This window comes from Nasonia vitripennis (genome assembly GCF_009193385.2).
Source record: "Nasonia vitripennis strain AsymCx chromosome 5 unlocalized genomic scaffold, Nvit_psr_1.1 chr5_random0006, whole genome shotgun sequence".
Lineage (NCBI taxonomy): Eukaryota > Metazoa > Arthropoda > Insecta > Hymenoptera > Pteromalidae > Nasonia > Nasonia vitripennis.
The window spans coordinates 422,586-443,725 of NW_022279657.1; the positions used below are offsets into that span (position 1 = coordinate 422,586).

At 37.4% G+C, this 21,140-nt stretch overlaps 2 protein-coding genes and 1 long non-coding RNA gene across 3 annotated transcripts; all 3 read left to right on the plus strand.

The window, feature by feature from the left end:
- The first annotated feature begins 946 nt into the window (after positions 1-946).
- On the plus strand, positions 947-1,828 carry LOC116417920. The gene has a single exon (XM_031933095.1). The coding sequence runs from the start codon at positions 947-949 to the stop codon at positions 1,826-1,828; it is 882 nt and encodes a 293-aa protein (XP_031788955.1).
- Positions 1,829-2,735: 907 nt separating this feature from the next.
- On the plus strand, positions 2,736-10,659 carry LOC116738695. Its single transcript, XM_032602177.1, has 4 exons — positions 2,736-2,907; positions 3,217-3,513; positions 7,379-7,978; positions 10,016-10,659. The coding sequence occupies exons 3-4, from the start codon at positions 7,962-7,964 to the stop codon at positions 10,467-10,469; spliced, it is 471 nt and encodes a 156-aa protein (XP_032458068.1). The 5' UTR covers positions 2,736-2,907; positions 3,217-3,513; positions 7,379-7,961; the 3' UTR covers positions 10,470-10,659.
- Positions 10,660-16,393: 5,734 nt separating this feature from the next.
- LOC107981729 lies at positions 16,394-20,256 on the plus strand. The gene is made up of 4 exons (XR_004228122.2): positions 16,394-18,452; positions 18,906-19,232; positions 19,541-19,596; positions 20,214-20,256. It is a non-coding gene; the product is annotated as an uncharacterized LOC107981729 (long non-coding RNA).
- The last annotated feature ends 884 nt before the right edge of the window (positions 20,257-21,140 follow it).

Here is a 21,140-nt window from a genome sequence, read left to right on the forward strand (position 1 = left end):
AATTAATTAATAACATACATATTAATATAAAATATTGCATCTAAAGTTATGTTAATGTAAAAAAATTTTTATCTAACGTAACAGAATATTTATTATTGTTAACAAATGAAGATTGTACTTTTTACATCATTTCATTTAATATTAAAAATAATACGAATATACATTTTCTATTAAAATTTTTGTATTAATGTCTTGTATAAAAAAAGTTCTGCAATACGTAATGAAGGTATTTCTTGAAGAATCAATTTACTTAAAATTAAAAAATGTTTGATATAATTTCAAGTCATAGCGATTATTCTAGAAAATATTGTTTAAGAGCTAAATATTCCGATTAATTACCCATATTTTAAATGTATGTATAAGTTTGATTTCACTTCATAAAATTTAATAAGTTAAAATAAATCTTTTACTAAAATACAATTTTAACTATTTTATAAGTTATCTATTAAAATTTACTTTTAACACTTTTGGAATTACAAAATATTTATTTATTATCTATTTCATAAAAGCTTCCTAATCAATAAATTATTTTATAATAAAAAATTAATAATTACTATTTGCAATTAAATAATTGTTTAAGTAGTTTTTTATTTATTATTTTTTGCAGAAAACAGTCTAAGTTCTAGTAATGCAGTAGAATTTTTTAATTTATTTAGATATTTATCGACTTCAAATACTAATTTAATAATTGAAAATATGTGATTTGAGTCATTTTTTTATTTTTGTAATATTTATAATCTAAGTAAATATGCCGGACTATAGTCGAAGCGAAATTCTTGATATTTTATTGATTTTGGGAGAGTGTCGAAGAAATTATAATGCAGCAGCACAATTATATCGGAGGCGTTTCCCAAACAGAAATCATCATCCATCTCGAAGTACGATCCAGAGAATTGAACAGCGAGAGAGGCGAGGACCTCAAAGATCACGACAACGTCATAGAGTAATGACTATCGAGCGAAATGATCCACGAGTATTGGTGGTGCTTGCTATGATTTATTTAGATCCTCATATTTCAATTCGACAAATAGAAGTACGATCTGGCATCCCGAGAGAAACAGTGAGAAGAATAACAAGACTCCATCGTTACCATCCATATCATATTACTTTGACCCAAGAGCTAACAGAACGTGATTTTGAAAGAAGGTTACGATTTTGCCAATGGGCACAGGAAAGATTGCAAAACGATCCACATTTTTTCAGGTACGTCATGTTTTCCGATGAAGCCACTTTCCATAATACAGGTCAACTAAACCGACACAATTCCCACTATTGGTCCATTGAAAATCCTCATTGGACCCGTGCAGTCGATCACCAACATCAATGGAGTCTTGTAGTATGGTGTGGTATTGTTAATGGCTATCTAATTGGGCCTTACTTTTTTGACGGTAATGTTAACAGAGATAGATACCTCCATTTTCTGACAAATGAATTACCAAATCTGTTAGAAGATGTTAATATACAAACCAGAATGCGTATGTGGCTTCAACATGATGGTGCACCTGCGCATAGAAGTTTAGATGTTCAAGATTTTTTAAATCAAACATACCGTAATAGATGGATAGGTATTGGACGTGGTGAAGATCATGTTGAGTGGCCTCCACGATCCCCAGATCTCACGAGCCCAGATTTTTATTTATGGGGCTTTTTGAAAAACAGCGTGTATGCGGACGCCCCTACTACTAGAGAAAATATGATGCAAAGAATCATTAATACTTGCAGAGGCATACCAAGGCATGTGCTTCTGTCGACTGTTGGAAGCTTTGAGCGAAGAATTCAACTATGTATTAGACATCATGGAGGGATTTTTGAATACTTAATTAGGTAAAGCTTAAACTCTATTTATAAAGTGATTTTTTCATGGTCTTGCCTTCATCTGCCGGTGTCTTCACGTCTTGCCTTCATCGGCCGGGCTATGATTCTTGCCTTAATCGGCCGGTGTCTTCACGTCTTGCCTTCATCGGCCGGATCAAAATGGGACCTGAAAATCCACCCTGCTACGTCCTCGTCGTGGGTCCTGGACATCAAGTTTTATAATGATGACAAAACGCAGGAAATGGTACGCTAAATGATTAAAATCTTTTCTTCTATTTTAAATTTACTACTTCGTTTAAAGTGCAACATTTTACACGCTTTCAGGATCCGGAGTCGAAAAAGTGGGTGCTGTTTGAAAAAAAATAATTTGACCTTGAAATGACCTTGTAGGACTGGCTCAAATTCGAGGTCACAATTCTCCCCCCCCCCCCCCCTATACAACAACTTTGGTCTCTACCACTTTTTTTTAATTTGGCGTTGCTAGAGGAATTACGTAGGCGGGGTTTCATTCTGGCTGCAGGACATTGAGATGACCTTCAGTGCCGCAACGAGCATACCATTCTGATCGTAAAATTTACCGCTCTTTCCATTCCCGCAATAAAAGAATGGGGTTCCTATTTAAAAATCCAAAGTTGACCTTCAAATGACCTTGAAAAACGCGTTCAAGGTCAAATCCAAGGTCACCATCGGGTTGTCCCCTCGATATCCTACAACTTTGGTCTCTACCATTTTTTCGATTGTGGCTGTCCCTGACGAGTTATGAGCGGTGCCCGTTTAAATTGGGTCACCCTGTATATATATATATATATATATATATATATATATATATATATATATATATATATATATATATATATGTGTGTGTGTGAGTGTGTGTGTATGTTTGCGTGACTATGTATATCTCCGTAGCATTTGTTACAACTAAACTAATCAACGATGCAAATAAAAATTCAACGAGATAAATTAATATCTAATAGAAATAAATCTTAATTAAAGATTTTGCGTATATACGTGATCGCGATTCTTCAAATAAATATTTGGATGGAAAATTGACCAACATTGCTTTTTCTACAAAACTTGGTAAAATTCGAGGTAAAATTGCATAATTTATAAATATTATATTGTAAAAAAAGTTTAAGGTTTTATAGTGTTGATAAGGCATAAAAATTTACATGCAATCACACTATGTCTTAATTCAAAACTGATTAAATTGTGTATTTAGATGATGAATTCATTTTGATTTTATTGATATGCCTGAAATTAAAAAAATACTTTTTTTTCAATTCTGTTGACATCACAACTCTAAATTTATTATGTAAAGCAAACGATTTTACAAAATTTTTTTACAGTAATTAATCTGTTGTCAATATAACAAAGGTTATACTTAGAAATTTTTTCTAGTACAATGAGTGTGCAAGGCACTTCTTTAAATGCGCCGGAGGTACATAGCATTTTAAAATATGACTGCGTTCGTTTTGATGATGATGCATCAAATTTATACATCAAGGATATTCAGTGCATCATCGAAAAGACTCCAGGCCCAGCAGAAAAAGTTACATTCAGAAAGTTTTTACCAAAACATTAGGATGATTTTGATAAAAAGAAATGTTATCACGTGAAATGGCAGTGTCAAAAGCCATGTAAAATCAAGTCATAGATGTGATCCATTTTTAAAGGCTAATATTCTGTATCTAGCTGGTAAATGTACTTATAAATATACTTATTTACTTCTATTAAATATTAATTCATTCATTTTTTGTGCATGTGTATTTTTAAAACGCAATGATTAAGTTTGTCTCTACCATTATTTTATTTCTTACTGCAATTTTACTATAAACTAGAGTTTGAACAGCGCACATTTCATGCTCTAATCTCAGAAACGTTTAGACTTCCCGACTTAGACACATGCACACTACATGAGCCGACCATATAGCAATTAAGTAGAAAATTCAAATGTTAGAGCCAACACTTCGGGTCTACTTTAAAGACAAAATTCGACCATATAACGTCTATCTTGGCTTCACTGCATCAATATTGATATATAATTTGTATTTGTATGTGAAGCAATTTATGTTCATTATATTATTTTTCAATACTTTATAGGCGAAATGCTAATTTTATGTATTTAAGTAAACACGTGATCCAAGTGTATGCTTGTCGGTTTGTAAAAATAATTTTTGCTACACATGCAAAAGATGATTTTCTACTTTTATCATTATTGCAAAATCATATAGAAAAATTTTACATGTCAAGAGAGTTTCCTTGATACACAACTAGTCGAAATGAGGGATTTTTAGGTTTGTTGTTAATTTCTGAAATAATTTATTTACAAAGTTATACAAATTACGATGCATGAAATAAGATTCATAGATCATAATAAAACATGTCTATATGTTCTACTTTTGTTCTAATTATTATAAAAGGATTTATTAAAAGCTGCATAAAAAACTTGCACATCACTTTTTGAGGTTAAATGCACAATTTTTTAAGAGCAGTAAATATTTATCAGACATTTATCCCGTAAAAGAAATTATTTATTTAATGAAACTAGTAATTTTACCAAAAAACACGCAGAGGTAAACATTGTTACCTGACCGCAGGACTAGGGTATACATATAAAAAAAAATGAAAATGAAAATACTTATATACTAAATTCTTACAAACTAAAAAAACAATTTGTATCATTAAATATATCATTTTGAACAAGTAATTACAGAACAATTTAAAACTGTAGGCTTGTAAGATCACTTTAAACTATCACTTCTAACAGATGAGTTTTACCCAACTTTTAATCTCAATAATTTGCGCATGTTTTTCTATATTTACAGTTTTTGATTCGTTTGAAGTGCATTAAATATCACTATGGCTTTCTTAAAACTATTCTTATAACTAATTCTTTTCTTGTTTTTGCTCTGCTGGAAAAAGTGAATAGAAATCGATTAAAGTCGATTAGAATTCACCGTTTAAGTCGATAAGATTTTAATTAACTTGAATAGTGAATCTTAATTTCACTTTTTGCATTAGAACTTGATAAAACGTGATAAAATACGATAAAAAACGATAGAAGTCGATAAAACTCAATACGAAAAATTACAATTGAAATCTATAGACCATGATCTTCTTGAAATTCTATCAATTTCAATTGTAATTTTTCATAGTAAGTTATATCGACTTATATAAATTTTTATCGTATTTTATCATGTTTTATCAAGTTCTAATGCAAAAAGTGGAATTAAGATTCACTATTCAAGTCGATAAGTGATCTAATCGACTTCTATCGACCTTTTCCGGCAGGGTGGGTATAATAATACTTTTGTTTCTTGTTATACTATCTGACGTAAGATAGTCCATATTATAACTGCTTTTTGAGTGCTGTTAAATCCATACATTAGTGCAACTGCCCATAAGAGTGCCTAAAAAAATCTGATCAAAATTATTATTATAAAAAATTATTATCTTAAAAATTACATTGAAAAGTGCTCGAAAATTCTTTACAAAGATCTTTTTCAGTCATAACCAAAGAAATCCTTTGACTCGAACCTTACCCATTCATTGCAAAATAGACGATGTGTATTTCATTGTTTTATTTGTTATATGAAAGTGTGACAGAGCTGTTAAAAAATATTACATATCTATTTAAAAAGTGCTATATAAGTATTATAAAATGTCCCCACTACAACAAAAATTCACGTTTTCATATTATAAAATTACACTCCCCTATATTAAAAGTAACACTTTTATCACACTTCCATTTCTACCATGGTATATAACAACATGCAGTATACATATATAAACACATACAGAGAGGCCTGAACACACACAAGCAGACCTGAGAGAAGTTTGTGTGTAAAATAACTTGAGCTTTTCAATCACGTGATGCTTCGTCATATATAACATTATAAAAAATAGACAAAAATAGACTAATAATAGACAATAGGGATTGATTAAACTTTCAATCAAATTAGAAGCTATATCTTAATCAAACTTTTTGTATTAGAAGTCGATTAAAATCGATCAAATCGACAGGGATTGACAAAATTCTATACGAATAATCCTACCTAAAAGGATTGATCGCGCGGTCTTAAAAGACAGCGAAGAGTCGTTCTGATTGGCTGTTCGTTTTCGCGCGCGATCTATGCAGATGTATGAATTCCTCAAAAAGTGTATATTGTGAAAATATATGATACGATAAAAAGGACGCACGGAGCGCGTCTAAACTCGCTACCGACTATAAAAGTTTATAAAAGCCAATCGTTGGAATTAGCAATCGAATTTAGTAGTTGTTTTTCGCATTAAATTTCATTAACTGCTATTGATTTTATCGATTTTAATCGAGTTCTAATATAAAAAGTGGGATTAAGATATAGCTTCAAATTCGATTGAAAATTTAATATCGAGTATTTTTAGCAGGGCCACAATACTTCTTGTAGAAAATTTAATGTCCTCTCTAACATCAAAAATTTTCTAATGTATTTTGGCCTCCTGAATCCAAATCACAAGTACCATAGTGGAAATAATTTGCTGTGCCACATCATGCCAAAACTGTGCGAAATCGTGCTATACTGTGCCACACTGTGCCATACTGTGCCACACTGTGCCAAACTGTGCTAAGCTATTACCAAATGTTCGAATTAGTATATATGTAGCACAGTGTGGCACAGCTTGGCACAGTCTGGCACAGTGCGGCACAATTTCCATTTCCACTAGGGTAGTTATCAATAATTTATTATTGAATAATCGATAAGATCGTAATTTTAACTCGGGAAAAATGTTTCCTCAAAGCTTTTTAGCTGCGCTCTCAGCATGGCTTCCCCCTCTCTGCAGCACAGATACTTTTGAACGCGCCTCTACAAGCCGCACGCACACATTGTCAGACTCGCCGCGTCGGTAAGCGAGAGACTCAGCGGGCTCGCGGGCCCAGCATAGAGATCGCGTGTTAATCGTCCAAACTTTAAGTCCTTATATCTAAGCTTCTAGACGTCCGATTCATCTGAAATTTTAAAGTTTCATCATTCATTTTAAATTGCAAAGTTTCATCAATTAACTACGAAAATGATTTTGGTGGTGAACCTCCTTAAGTCACGAATATCGTATAAAATTTTGTAGCACAGACTGATAAAATCCACAAGTCGCACCTTTTAGTGACTAAAGTAGTCCTTATTTACACATCAAGGTTAGCGCCCGAGCTTAACGAGTGCACTCACACGGTGCAAAAAAAAACTACTGTAGTCACAGATAGGCGTAACTTAAAAGCAGATTTTAGCCACACTGTACTATAAAATATTATAACAAAAAAAACTTTGTCTCGCAAAGAGTTGAACTTGGGATTTTAAAGTTATGAATTAAGTGTCTTGATCGCTTAGCTATCGTAATCTTTCATATCTTTAGATTTAAACTGCCATTAAAAATTACATATCTAAATGCTGTTTCTTAAATTTGTGTACAAACAACATGTCAATACTAACAAGTATCATTTCATTATTGTGTGACGTGGCAAAAATCCGTGAAAACGAATTTTTACTTTCGTTTCTTAGCCTCTTATCTACATGATTTTTATTTCTAGAATGTTCCATTTCCAAACTCGGAAGAAGTCCTGCTAGATTGCCTCAAGTCGAGTTACACAGGGATGACTGGAAGAAACACACCAAAGTATAAGATTCAATTCACTCTTCACTGCAACCCAAAAGTTACAAAATATCTCTAAGATCGCGCTACCATTCGTCGCTTGCAACTCTCTCTCTCTCTCTCTCTCTCTCTCTCTCTCTCTCTCTCTCTCTCTCTCTCTCTCTCTCTCTTGGAACATCAGCACTGCTCCTGCCTCTGAAGAGATCAACAACCTCCGCAGCGAGCTTGCTGAAGTTAAGAGGAGGCAGGAGCGCTCGGCGAATAATGTGGTGGTGATCTCTGGCCTGGCCTATACCCAGGAGACATCAATGCACTGAGATGATCAGGCTTTTCTTGTCCACTTGTTCCCCCTTTCATGTAATAGCTGTAACTGAGACCTGGCTAAGTGACAAGATATCATCCATCCCTTCACTGGATGGTTACACCTTGCACAGACGGGACAGAAACAGGAACGGTGGAGGTGTGGCCCTCTACATTCATCTTTCATTGACGGCTAGCGTTATCTCTTAATCTGACGGTGAATGATCAGGCAAGCCAGGTAAGCCGGAGTATCTTTTTTGTGAAATCACAGCTAAGGGAGTATCGCCCATCTTCGTGGGGGTTGTGTATCGCCCTCCTCACTCACCCTTTATCCAGGGATCTAATTTCATTGAACAACTAACAACACTTATGCACAACTACTCCACGAAGATTATCGTGGGTGACTTTAATGCCGATCAGCTTTCTTCATCTGAAGACGCCAATTTCATCAGAGCCTTCATTGATGAGAACTCCCTCATTTCTGTGCCATATAGTGCAACCCATCACAGACAGGACTCTGACACCTGGCTTAATCTATGCTTAATTGATGAGCAGGATCGCCTGCTCTCATACTGGAAGACAGACACTCCTTTCATCAACGGACATGACCTTATCACGGCCACACTCGACGTACATATTCCATGCCACGTACCTGCTACATACTCTTACAGAAACTACAAAGGAATCTGTGCTGAGAAGCTAAGGGACTTCCTTAGCACATGTGACTGGTCGTCCTTCACCACGCCACCACTTGACGAATGTATTACCATTCTTAACGCTCACATCACGAACGCCATAAATCATCTTGTCCCATTAAAGACTGTGACACCTGGACGTAAACGTCACCCGTGGTTTACCGCGTCTCTTCGTGACCTTTTAACTGAAAGGAACAGACTCTACAGGCGCTTTCGCAGAAGTCGTTTACCTTGGGATCTATACTTCTATAGAATTGCAAGGGACAACGCTCATAAACAGGTTGAGGAAGCAAGGCTGAATTACTAGTATTCACGCTTGTCTACCTTGACCGACGTTGCAGAGATCTGGAAAGAGCTTGAAAATCTTGGTATTACTACCTCTAAATCTCCTTCACCTGCTAGGTTCTCTTCAGATGCTCTCAACAAACACTTTAGCTCCATTTTAAACGACCCTCAAGCTCCATCTGTTGAGGAGTATCTGCGAACCCTGGAGAGTCTGGACCTCCCTGAACACTTCATCTTCAGGGTTATCACGGAGTCGGATTTTTCGGCTGCAGTATCACACTTTAACACCCAGGCCAAGGGAAGCGATGGCATCCCACAGGTTGTAATCTCCAAAGTACTGCCAATACTCGCTCCTTTACTTTGTCAAATTTTTAACCTGTCTCTGAGCGAGGCACGCTTTCCTTCAGCCTGGAAATCATCGATCGTAAGAGCACTAAACAAAGTTAACTCTCCAACAGCTGTAACTGACTACCGTCCGATCTCTCTACTCTGTTTCCTGTCCAAGGCGCTAGAGTGGCTGGTGCACAAGCAAATCTCTGAAAATCTTGAAACAAGACTTTACCTTGACAATTTCCAAACTGGCTTTCGCACTGGCCACAGTACGCAGTCTGGCTTAATCAAACTGACTGATAATGTCAGGATTGGGATAGACACGAAGAGGGTCACTCTGCTACTTCTATTGATTTTAGCAAGGCATTTGATACTGTGTGTCACGTCAAGCTACTCGGAAAGCTATCCTCTTTCGGCTTTTCCAAGCAGGTTATCTGCTGGCTTGCATCTTACCTCACGGGAAGAGAACAGGTCGTCATTGGTGACAACAACGAGCTCTCAACTTTTCTACCATTAAACACCGGTGTTCCACAGGGGTCAGTTTTAGGCCCCCTGTTGTTCGCGTTGTACATCAATGATATTGGTTTTTGCCTAGATTCAGATGTGTCCCATCTAATTTATGCGGATGACCTGCAGATCTACAGCCAATGCCACCTCGAGGAGCTTGATTCCTGCTCTGTCAGGATGAGTGCTAACGCCGAGAGGATAATGGGCTGGGCTGCATCAAATAGTCTTAAATTTAATGTCCTTAAGACTAAAGCAATCGTCTGGGGCTCCCCCTACTATATAAATGCTGTACCTACTACTGCTAACACCTATATAAATATAGGGGGAGCCCGGGTCGACTACGAATCATCGGTGCGCAATCTGGGTTTGGTCCTAAACTCCAAACTCACGTGGAAAGAGCACGTTACACAAGTTTGTAAACGTGCTCACTCTTTAATGTACCGTCTCTATTTTTTTAGGAAGAGCACTAACCTCAGGTTACGCCAACACTTGGTGCAAGCACTCCTATTTCCCATCATCGATTACTGTTCACTGGCTTACTGTGACCTGACACAGGAACTTGACTTGAGGCTGCAGTGGCTTGTCAACACGGGGATCCGTTATATCTACGGTGTAAGGAGGGACGAGCACATCTCCCCTTATAGACGTGAGTTGCAATGGCTCACCACCGCCGGACGTAGGAAATACTTCATGGCCTGTTTTCTGAGGAAAATGTTCAACACCTCCGTACCTATCTACCTATTAGCCTATTTTGATTTTCACGTCGCGCTCAGGCCTGTAAGGGGTGAGGTGACCCCCCTGGACATTCCGTCCTTCAGAACGGAGACGCTGAGGAACTCATTTTTCATCAGTGCTTCCAGCCTCTGGAATAGCCTACCATTTTCGCAACACACTATCCATATCACACTTTAAACAAACAGCTAAATCATATTTCTTTAAATTGGAAAACACACAAACATGACACAAACATACACACCCATCCATCTCATTTAACCACTTTCCATTTACTCTTCACACTATCACTTCTTACACAACAATTGTTGATCTTATCTGTATTTCTACTATATTTAAATATGTACAACATAATGTACAACAATAAAAACATATAAATCTATATAAATCTAAATCTAAATCTCTCTCTCACTCTCTCTCTCTCTCTCTCTCTCTCTCTCTCTCTCTCTCTCTCTCTCTCTCTCTCTCTCTCTGTCTCCAGCTTACTCTACTCGCTGATGTTGGTAAAGCAGCGCCCTACGCCGCCGTGTTCGAAAAGATTTCTGTCGACACGTGCCTCGCCCACGTTTGATCTCCCTTTCCTCTCGCGACCGGCAACACAAAGTGGACCTGGTTTCTCAGAATCAGCTCTGAAACTTTTCATTAAATTCTCGCTGTTTTCTTTAATTTCATGGTTTTCAGCCGCGTTTTCTCTTGCAATCTTCTTTCGATCGCCTCTCTCGCGCGCAACACCAACGCACTGAACGCACGCAAATAAAGTTATCTATATCGCTCAATGTCATCGACCTCCCCCCCCCCTCTCTCCCTCTTCCTCGTTTTTTTCTTTCAGAACACGCTAACTCAGCCTTTTATTCCCTTTTCTTGGTGCTTGGCGGCCATTCTCTCGCCGCACGCTTGATACACTGACTCGCTTTGCCACACATAGCGACATCGCGAGGACTCAGTGCATGATCCTTTCGATACGTGCCGTTAATTCTTGAAGTGCGGATATGCTAAAGTTTGTGCCGCATCTAGAGCGCTCTGGCCCGCTCTCACCGCTCTACTAATCCATTAGTTTTCGTTTTTTTTTCAATATTATATTTATATAAAATCACTTCATATAAGTATTTCGTATAGCATCAGGAGTAGTAGATCTATGTCAGAGAAGAGAAATCTATGTCAGAGCACGGGAAAATAAGTATGACTATTTTTAATGGAGATTGTCTTGGATGTTTATACGATGGATGTTGGGGATTCAAATGATCTACTCGAACTATGCGTTTCTTTTCGTTTCTTTTCTTGTAATTTATAGACTTTCTCTGAAGAGGGACGACGAAAATATACAAGGTTAAATGCATAGTTTGTGTAGATCATTTAAATCCCCAACAACTGATTATTTATACTTATGCAAACTCGCGATATAACATATGATGCCCAAATGATTCCTCATATGATTTTCATGTTATTCCTCTTATAAGAATTCAGCCAAGTTGAACGCATTTTTTACATCTAGTGTAATGATACCACATTACTTTCTGGATTCTTCTTTCCATCTTTTTCCTTTTATCGCTGATTAGGCAGTGTCGATGACTAAGCTAACACTAAGCTGATCACTAAGATGACAGCATCTAGGGTGGGGCGCTTCTTCTTAAAGACACATTGACAATCATCTAGTCCACTTGATATTTCTATGGCCTGGTCCATTCTTACGCAGATAATGCGTTTAAGAATCTTGCTTGAAGTGTATATCATGCATAGTGGTCTGTACGATGCGGATTTTCCGGGTGGCTTATCTCCTTCTGGTAGCAGCATGGGACGTTATTATTTCCAGTTCACAGGAAACGTTCCTCCCTTAAGACACGAATTAAACAAGTCTTCGAAGACTTCAGGCCGGGCGTGGATAGCATATTCCAATGCAATATTGGGTACGCCTTTCGGGCTTGGAGTCGTGTTGTATCCCACCTTTTTGCATGCAGTCAGCAGCTCCTCCGCAATGTTTAGGGTAATAGTTACATTGTATGTCCTTTTCTCATATGTTTCGTCTAATTTAAGAGGAAATAGTATAGTTATGATACGGTGCCTTAATTCTGTGCACTCTGGAGGCGGTACGTAACTTCATTTTATCTTTTTGATTACTACTTTATAAGGTTGGCCCCAGGGATCCAGTTTGACCTCGTCCTGCAGTTCTTTGAGGCTCCTTCGCTTGTTGTAACGAATTATCCTCTTGAGTTTCCGCTTAATGTCCTTTATTTTCAGCTCTCGTGCTTTTACTATATCCCAAAATCTACCGGTCTTATAATATTATACCTGGCTAATACCAAATCTAGAGAAGAGAATGCCTCCAGGAGCACCTGCCCTTTTCACTTAGTCCTTTGGCTGTCCCAATCTACTGCCCAAGCGTTAAAGTCACCAGCAATAAACACTGGCTTTCTTCCTCTGATATCCTGTACCAGTATATCTAACAATCGTTCGAATACTTCGATTAACGCATTTAGTGAGGCATAGAAACTGTAGATATGTATACCTGCTATTTTTGCTCGCACAAAACCTTCCACTCATGTAGCTGATTTGTCCTGAAAAGCAGCGTCCCCGCATGTCCAAATCGCTGCTTTGCCTGATCCATCAGATTCCCATGTCGACTCTTCCAGGTTTCTGTATTGCTCGCACACAATGGCTACGTCTACCTTCTGCTCACGAACACACTGGGTAAGGAGGTCCTAAAGTCAGTTAAATCACACCTTTCACCATAAGTTTTGTAGAAAGGTAAGGCGCGGCTCAAGTAGCTTTCGTGAAAATCGGAATACCATAGCAAAACCATGAGTTGTACGAATTAAGCACTAAGCTCTGCATTCTCTTACAGTTTAAAATGTCTTTCTGTGCATCAACATTTCTCCGGGTCTTATAAGGGATTATATACCGGATTGCGTACTTATGTCAATAATCGTATCAGGTCAAGTGTGTGTGTGTGTGAGTGTGGTGTGTGTTTCTTTTTATTATTTTTATGTGGCGTAGGCAGAGTAAGCTCTGCACAAGTGGCCCTCCGATACCGGATTTCCACAGGTACTATCGTTGAACAATACTTCCGTGGGGCCCATTAACTAGCCTTTTTTGGCTTCTTCTTTGAAGTTTGACATTTCCATACATCCCCATCCACAAGGTGATTAGGGGTTCAGGATCAAACTCTTCTTCATTCTGCATCGTCCTGCCGTCTTCTTCATTCTGCATCGTCCAGCCACCTGCTTCCTGCCGCATCGTCTACTTCGAGCAGCATCAACCGGCCATCCTCTGGACAGACTCAACCCCGACACCTACGTTCATCTGCATCGGGTGAGGGAGTCTGGGTTCAACTCAGTTACCTACGTTCCTCAGCATCGGTTTGAGGAGCACTTACAGGTACACAACCCTAGCTCCTACGTTCCTCTGCATCGGGCAGGGGAGTGAGAGCTCAACTCTGTGACCTACGTTCCTTTGCATCAGTCCGAGGAGCGTTTCGTATCTACTACCTAGAGGCCTTCGTCTAGCAACAGTTTTACTCAGCTGTTTCGCCTTGTCCTTCCCTTCTACTCTCTTCGTCATTTCTAACTTTCTTGAGAATGGTCCTTACGTAGTTGTTTACTGCGCACCAGCCATCTTTCGACGCTAGCATAGCTGTCATCATTGACTCAGGGGTCACCCTAGTCTGAAGGTAACGCTCGAGTTCTTCTCGTTCCATTTCGTATCGTGAACAGTCAAAGAAAACATGCTCCGCATCTTCGTTTGCTTCCGAATATACTGGGCAATTTGGATTGTCCTCTATCTTGAAGCGGTACAGGTTCGAAAGCACCCATGTCCGCTCAAAAACTGCGTAAGGTAGTCATTCACTTCGCCGTGTCATCTATTGGTCCAGCCCACAATACGTGGTATGAGGAGGTGCGTCCATCGCCCCTTTCCACTGGAGTCCCATCGTCGTTGCCACTCAACTAGGGTTTGTTCCTTCGCGGATTTCGAAACTTCCTTTTGAGTATTGTCACCACGCCGGCTTTCATTGTATATATTCTTTCGTTCCGTTGTTAGAATTTCAATAGACGACATACTTGAGATAACGCACACTGCATCTTCTGATACTGTTCGGTAGGCAGAAGCGACCCGCAATGCACTTCTCCTATAAACTGTTGACAGCTTTCGTGCATAGGACTTCACCAACATAGCATCCGCCTATACTGGGGCACCGTATAACATCATGGATGTAGTTACAGTGGCTAGGAGTAACCTCCGACCCTGCGTTGGCCCACCTACATTTGGCATTAGTCGTGATAGTGCAGCACCAACTTTTGCTGCCTTATTGCTCACCCTCTTGAGATGCTGCTTAAACGTTAGTCTGGCGTCCATGGTAATTCCCATGTACTTAATGGTCGGCTGAGAGTCTATTTCGTGTCCGTCCACTGTCAGCGTTATTGTCTCTATTTTTTCCTACTAGATATAAGGATAGCCTCCGTTTTATGGCTAGCAGGCTCAAGTCCAGTCTGCTTTAGCCAATCATGAATTATACCTACTGCCTCGTTAGCGATTTCCGTCACCTCTTTCTTTTGCTTTGCTACTACCACTACTGCAATGTCATCTGAAAACCCTACAACCGTTGCCCGTTCGGGTAGCTCTAGCCTAAGTACTCCATCGTACATGATGTTCCACAATAATGGGCCAAGCACTGACCCTTGTGGGACCCCTCCGGTTACTTGATAGGTTTTCGTGCCGCTCTCTGTGTCGTACAAAAGGGTTCTGTCTTTCAGGTAGTCAGACATAATCCTTCTTATATATGCGGGTTCCTCTTTATTCCGTAGTGCCTCGTGTATGTTGCCCTAGCTGGCTGTGTTAAACGCATTCTTAATATCCAGTGTAATAATAGCACAGTACTTCTTGGATCCTCTTTTCCATCTTTTTGCTTCTATTGCAGTTCTAGCGGTGTCGACTACTAAGCTCACGGCGTCAAGAGTTGAGCGTTTTTTCCTGAAGCCGTATTGATATCCCGCTAGTCCACCTGGTTTTTCAATGACTTGGTCCATTCTAACGCCAATTATGCGCTCTAAAATCTTGCCCGGGGTGTCCAGCATGCAGAGTGGTCTGTATGAGGCAGCTTCTCCAGGTAGCTTATTTTCTTGTGTTAGTAGCACCAGGCGTTGCTTCCTTCAGTTCTTAGGAAACGTCCCTTCTTCGAGACATGAATAGTACAGGTCCACAAAGACATCGGGGCGTGCCCATATAGCTTGTTTCAATGCAATATGTTGCCTTTTTAGGTTGATTATGCTCTTCTTTATTTCCTCCATTTCTATCCTACGAAGTAGTTGGGGCTTTCTTTGTTGTACCCGCCTTCCGAGATCTAAGACTTGGGGTTGCCTGGGTTTCCCTCCCCTGAGTTCCCGGGCGTTGGTATTGATATAAGTTATCATCTGCCATGCAGAGATTCTTATAGCTTGCTCTTATGATTCGGGCAAGATTTTTAACTTGTTTGTGCATATTGTGCCTGTCCCTGACATAGTCCATCAATTCATCGATTCTGCTGCCAAGGCGATCCAAGTGCGCATTCGTTATGCAAACAGCTCTCTTATCCTTGTCTGCATCAACCTTTATTTCCATATCACCTGCGTCTCTACATGCAGCAGTGGTCAGGTGACAAACCTCTGCGGCTCCTAAGTGAGTTTGCCCCCCCCCCCCAAACTCTATGGGGCCAGCGCCGACCACCAGGGCTTTCACCCGATCGGAATCGATGGCGGGACTGGGCTCTGTGGCTTGACCCCTGTGTGTGTGTGTGTGTGTGTGTGTGTGTGTGTGTGTGTGTACACGCAGACAACATACATAAAACACTCATACACGTAAATGCTAAAAGGTTTTGATGACGTTTACAAACGTTATAGCTGACTTTAACTTTTTATAGCTACAGTTAGCACACCTTAAATGTAAAGTCACTATACCTTCTGAGAGCACATCGCAGCTCATGTCGCTTCTACTATAGGGTAGAAGCAATAGCTGTATTTTCTTCTTCTCAGTTTTAACATAAATACGATCATTAATATACGCCTATGCATGACACTTGTGAACGCAATTTAGAGATTCTCTGAAACATTAGCTAAATTCTTGAAAACGTATACATATTGTACAATATTGCAAATCGTTTCAATGCTTATTTTATATTATTTATTATTTATTTGGTTTCTTTATTTCAAAATTGAAAAAAATTTGTACCTTTAACCAATTAAATAAACTTTGTCTTTTGATATTGATTTTTTGGTTTTGAAGATTCAAGAGATGATGTAAGTAAAAAAATTGAAGCTGGAAGAGTTAAATTTCCTAAGATGGATTGGGCTTCAGAATCTACTTACGTGACTCCTGAAAGAAATACATTTTCGCTTGAGAGTAATGAACAAGACGTATCAAATGCTAATAATAAGCCAGGAATTTTCAGTAATGGAATCATCAGCGATGAATCTCAATCTGATGGAGAAAATGAAGATGATGACTATGTAATATAATTTTACAACAACAACAAAAAGTTATAATCAGAAACAATTTTTACTGTTTCAAATAGTTACTTAAGATGCGGTTGGAGGTACAAACACAGTTTTTCAATGATGATTGTTTTTTTTTTTAAAGAAACCTTCTAATAAAAACCCAGCTCTGTACGTGCCTAGTGTTAAATTTAATGAATCATTCTACCAAAAGAAAATATAAATCAGACTTTTTTTCTAAACTTGAGAATTACGAAATGCAAAAAGGGGCAGACCTCCAGCCGCCCCTTGACCGTGTACATTAACAGTTATTTGTTTTAATTCTGTTTGTTATTGCTAGCTATTGTGGTCATCTCCTGTTTGCTACCTTTAGTGTATCTATTCTCATTAGAGATTATTGTAGTTTAGGAATAAATATCTTCTCATAATAAACGTGTTACAATCCCTAATGAAAAAAAAATTCTCACCATTGGTCGCACGATTTTTCATGCGATTAATCGCGCGAAGGAAAATAACGACTTATCGGCAACTATCAAACTTTTTTTGTCGTGATTAGTGACGTGTTTCATCGCACAGTAAGTCTCGTGACTAATCGCGTAACTTGTATGCAATGCATTTTCAAATAAAATAAAATTGTTCTAAATGCAAAATTAGTAAGCTTGGTAGCAGATTCAAAAGGTATCATCCGAATGGTAAAACCTATATTGGCCACCACCCTTACAAATTTCGTATTTTGAACAATTTTATTTTATTTGAAAATTGATTAGAGATAAATGGCGTGATTGGTCACGTGACTAATTGTGCTACTCATCACATAACTAATCGCGTCGAAAAAGTTTGATAAACTGATGCAATTATTTGCGCGATTGATTATGCAAATAATCGCGAAATTAATCGTGTGATATTTTAATAGTGATAGTGGGTCTAGTACACAGCTTACTATATTTCCTCGATGCTATTAATTTTATGAAGACAGGTGTTTTCTTATTTCTTTTTTTATTTTTTTAATAATTACATCATGTACCTCAATAATAATTATAAAATAAATTAGTTTGAAAGGAGCTATATACTAATAAAGAATTAGACATTCTGTATTTAAATTTGGTTGTAAATTCACCTTGATCGACCCTTTATGATATTATTAAATAGCAAACAACAAAAGTAACAATTTCCTTATAATAATAATAAAAGTTAAATTACGATAAACCACAACAAAGTTCCCCTACGTAATGTAATTATTTATCATTTCACCAAGTTTGAAGTTTTATGTCAATATCACACAAAATAAATATTAAATTACATGATTTTGAGACATTAATCAAACTTTGTTCCAAGATATGGACATATAAACTTTAAATTGTATTAAATGAGAGATAGTTAAAATACGTAAGGCAGCTATTGGATTCTGACACCGAGGCGAAATATATAGATATTGCTCATCAAGATGACGTCACTATCCCAGCGATTAACATGGAGTCAAATGTAGCAGATTTAGTTTTCTGTTAAAAAAATAATTTCTGTGTCAAGTATTTGCGATCGACAGTAACGTATTGACAAATGGCAATATTGTATTGGTTATAGTCATCGCGTGAAAAGGTGCTGCAGGTGAAAAATGTCTATACATCTACTACTAAAACGACAGAGGATAACCACACTTTTTTCGATACCTGGCTTGCAAAAACATCAAAATTTTTTACAAAATCCAGTGAGTATTTTTTATTTTTCTCCGTTGTTAATGCTCAAAGCGATTTTCTGTGCATTAAACAGATCTTTTTATCTAAGATTTTAATTCTTTTTTTCTCTGTTCCAACAATTTCCCACTGTACAAGAATTGTTAACGATAATTATTAGTACTTTTTCTACGTTGTGTAAACTGTCTGCTATCTACCGCGCTTATGTTAATAATAAAAATCACGAATTCATCTTAAATTGCTATGCTTTGTAATTGTTTTGCCTGAAATCGTCTAGTTTTACTGATCACCGCGAGATTAGGGGCAAGTGTGTTAGATACCAATATTGTAGTTTATCTTGATTTTGTTTTTATAATTTTTTAAAAGCAGATCAGTTTCTTTTGTTGTCCGCTATTTTGTGGCGGTAAATCCGGATTTAAATTTATTTTCGGACCTCATTATCATATAACTAATGTATTGCATTGCAGACAAAGAATAATTCATTATCTGACAAGAATAAATCAATAAAAGAAAAAATAGTTGAAGATTATAAGCTTAAAAAATTGCTCTCAACGAGAAGCCTATTAGCAGAGAAAAAAGGGATAAATTACAAATCACAATAGCAGCCAATGGTGATTCAAATGGTGATGATGATGAAACTCTTGCTAGCCACGAGCCTTCAAATCTTTTGGATGAAGAAGAGGAAGCAAATAAAGAGAATCAAGGTACTATGACCGAAAATTCAACTAATGCGCAGAGTAATAAAAGGAAACCAAACATCCATAAAGGAAGCCAAAGAAATATAAAATAGCGGGGTAGTAGTTGCATCTTTAACTTACATTTTTTCCTCTTTGTAACGTTTTAAACTGCTCTTTTCCTCCTTCCTCCCTCTCTGTTCCCCACCCCTCTCTCTTCTCATCCCACCCACTCCCCCTCCCTCTCTCTTCTCTCTTTCTTTTTCTCCCCACCTCACTTTTTTCTAGAACTATTAATTTTCTTGTTTATCTTTATTTCTCTTTTTATAGTGCTTACTCTTACTTCCCTTCTTCCTTTGCTTCTCTCCATCTGTCACTTTATTTTCTACTTTACTTTTGATATATTTTATTCTTCTATTTATTTGCAGAAAAATTCGAGCTTAACATAGGACAGAAGAGATATGAAAAGCTGGACGAAGACACGGTATGTCATGTTTTTAATCCTCCTTTCTTAAAAAAGTGATGGGCTTTATCGTGTAGCATTTAATAAATAATCAGTCGCCTGCTACAAGAATTTAGGAACGCAAATTAAAAGTGCGAATTTTATTACATAACCTACAATCGCTTTAAATTGTTGATGCTCAGCAGGCGGCAAAATTCAAATTTTATTTATGACATGATAAAAAGTGGGCGCAGCGTACTTAGATTTCCTAGTACACCAAAAAAGTTTATCAGCAAACATTTAAGTACGAGAATGTTTAACTTTTTTTAAATTCAAAAATCGGACTTTTGCATCGGTATTCTTTACCAACAAATTTACTTACAATCTGACAACAAGGCTTTCGGATCACCAATCTTATTCATTGTGCATCTAGGGTATAAAATACGATAAAATCCCTTCTTTTGATAAGGGGCAAGGAAAAAATTATTTCCTTCCACTGATAAGAGAAACTCGATTTTTTATTCATTTTACATGCATGAAATGTGGTGTTTTTCATGCACGTGTCATAAAAAGTCCATTTCTTGACTGAGTTTGGAAAACATCCATGTGTGTGTCTTTGCCTATATTACAATAATATGATAATATTCAAACATTTTCAGATCTATTTAGGATTAGATGTCTCAGTAGACAAAGAAATATGGAGAGAAATGAATAAGAGAATACCTAAAAATTCTACGATCTTTTTGAGAGACTTAATGGAACTTATATGTCCTGAAAACGAACTAAAAAATAAATGTCTTAAATTACATCTTACCTCGTTTCGATACCCCGGGGAAGAAAGAATGGACTTTGAGCCAGATCCAATGCAATTACTCCAAGGTACTTTTGTATAATCAATAATAATTATGAATAAGCATACGGATTCAGTTACAGAAATATTTTAGCATTTGCATGTGTGTATGCAGAATGTTTTTCTCTCGGAGCACAATAGTATATATATATTGTGTACCAAGGTCATAAAATGGGCTTTGTTAGACCGAGTGTGGATTTTGTAGTACGAGTCAAGGAGAGGTAGCACGAGCCGCAGGTAAGTACTGCAAACTCTACACTCGGCCTAAAAAACCCACTTAGCCTTTGGTGCACATCATATTTTTTGTAACGAGCGGACATATTTTTGTGTTTTTTCGTAGTTCAAGTATCATCTTAGACAGAAAAAGCCATTTTCTTCTTGTTACCCATCATACTTTTTTAACTACGTCAAAAAGGCTCCTTTTGCGCACGAAAAACGAATAGGAAATGAACGACTTCACAGTGTATATAATTTGAATAAAATTTCATTCTTACATGTTTATATTTTAACGACTTCACAGTGTATATAATTTGAATAAAATTTCATTCTTACATGTTTATAAACAAATTTTAACTAATTTAAACATTTAATAACAATTTTGAAAGTCTCTGAGCAGTGGAAGGATAAGTACTTTTCTCTCGCTGCGTGAAAAACTTGATTTTCCATTCTCTTTTCATGCACGAAAAAAGCCCTTTTGCATGTACTTGTCAAAAAAAGTTATTTCGTTCCTGAAGTG

Coding starts and splice junctions, on each gene's coding strand:
- LOC116417920 (XM_031933095.1), top strand. CDS start 947: ATGACTATCGAGCGAAATGATCCACGAGTATTGGTGGTGCTTGCTATG.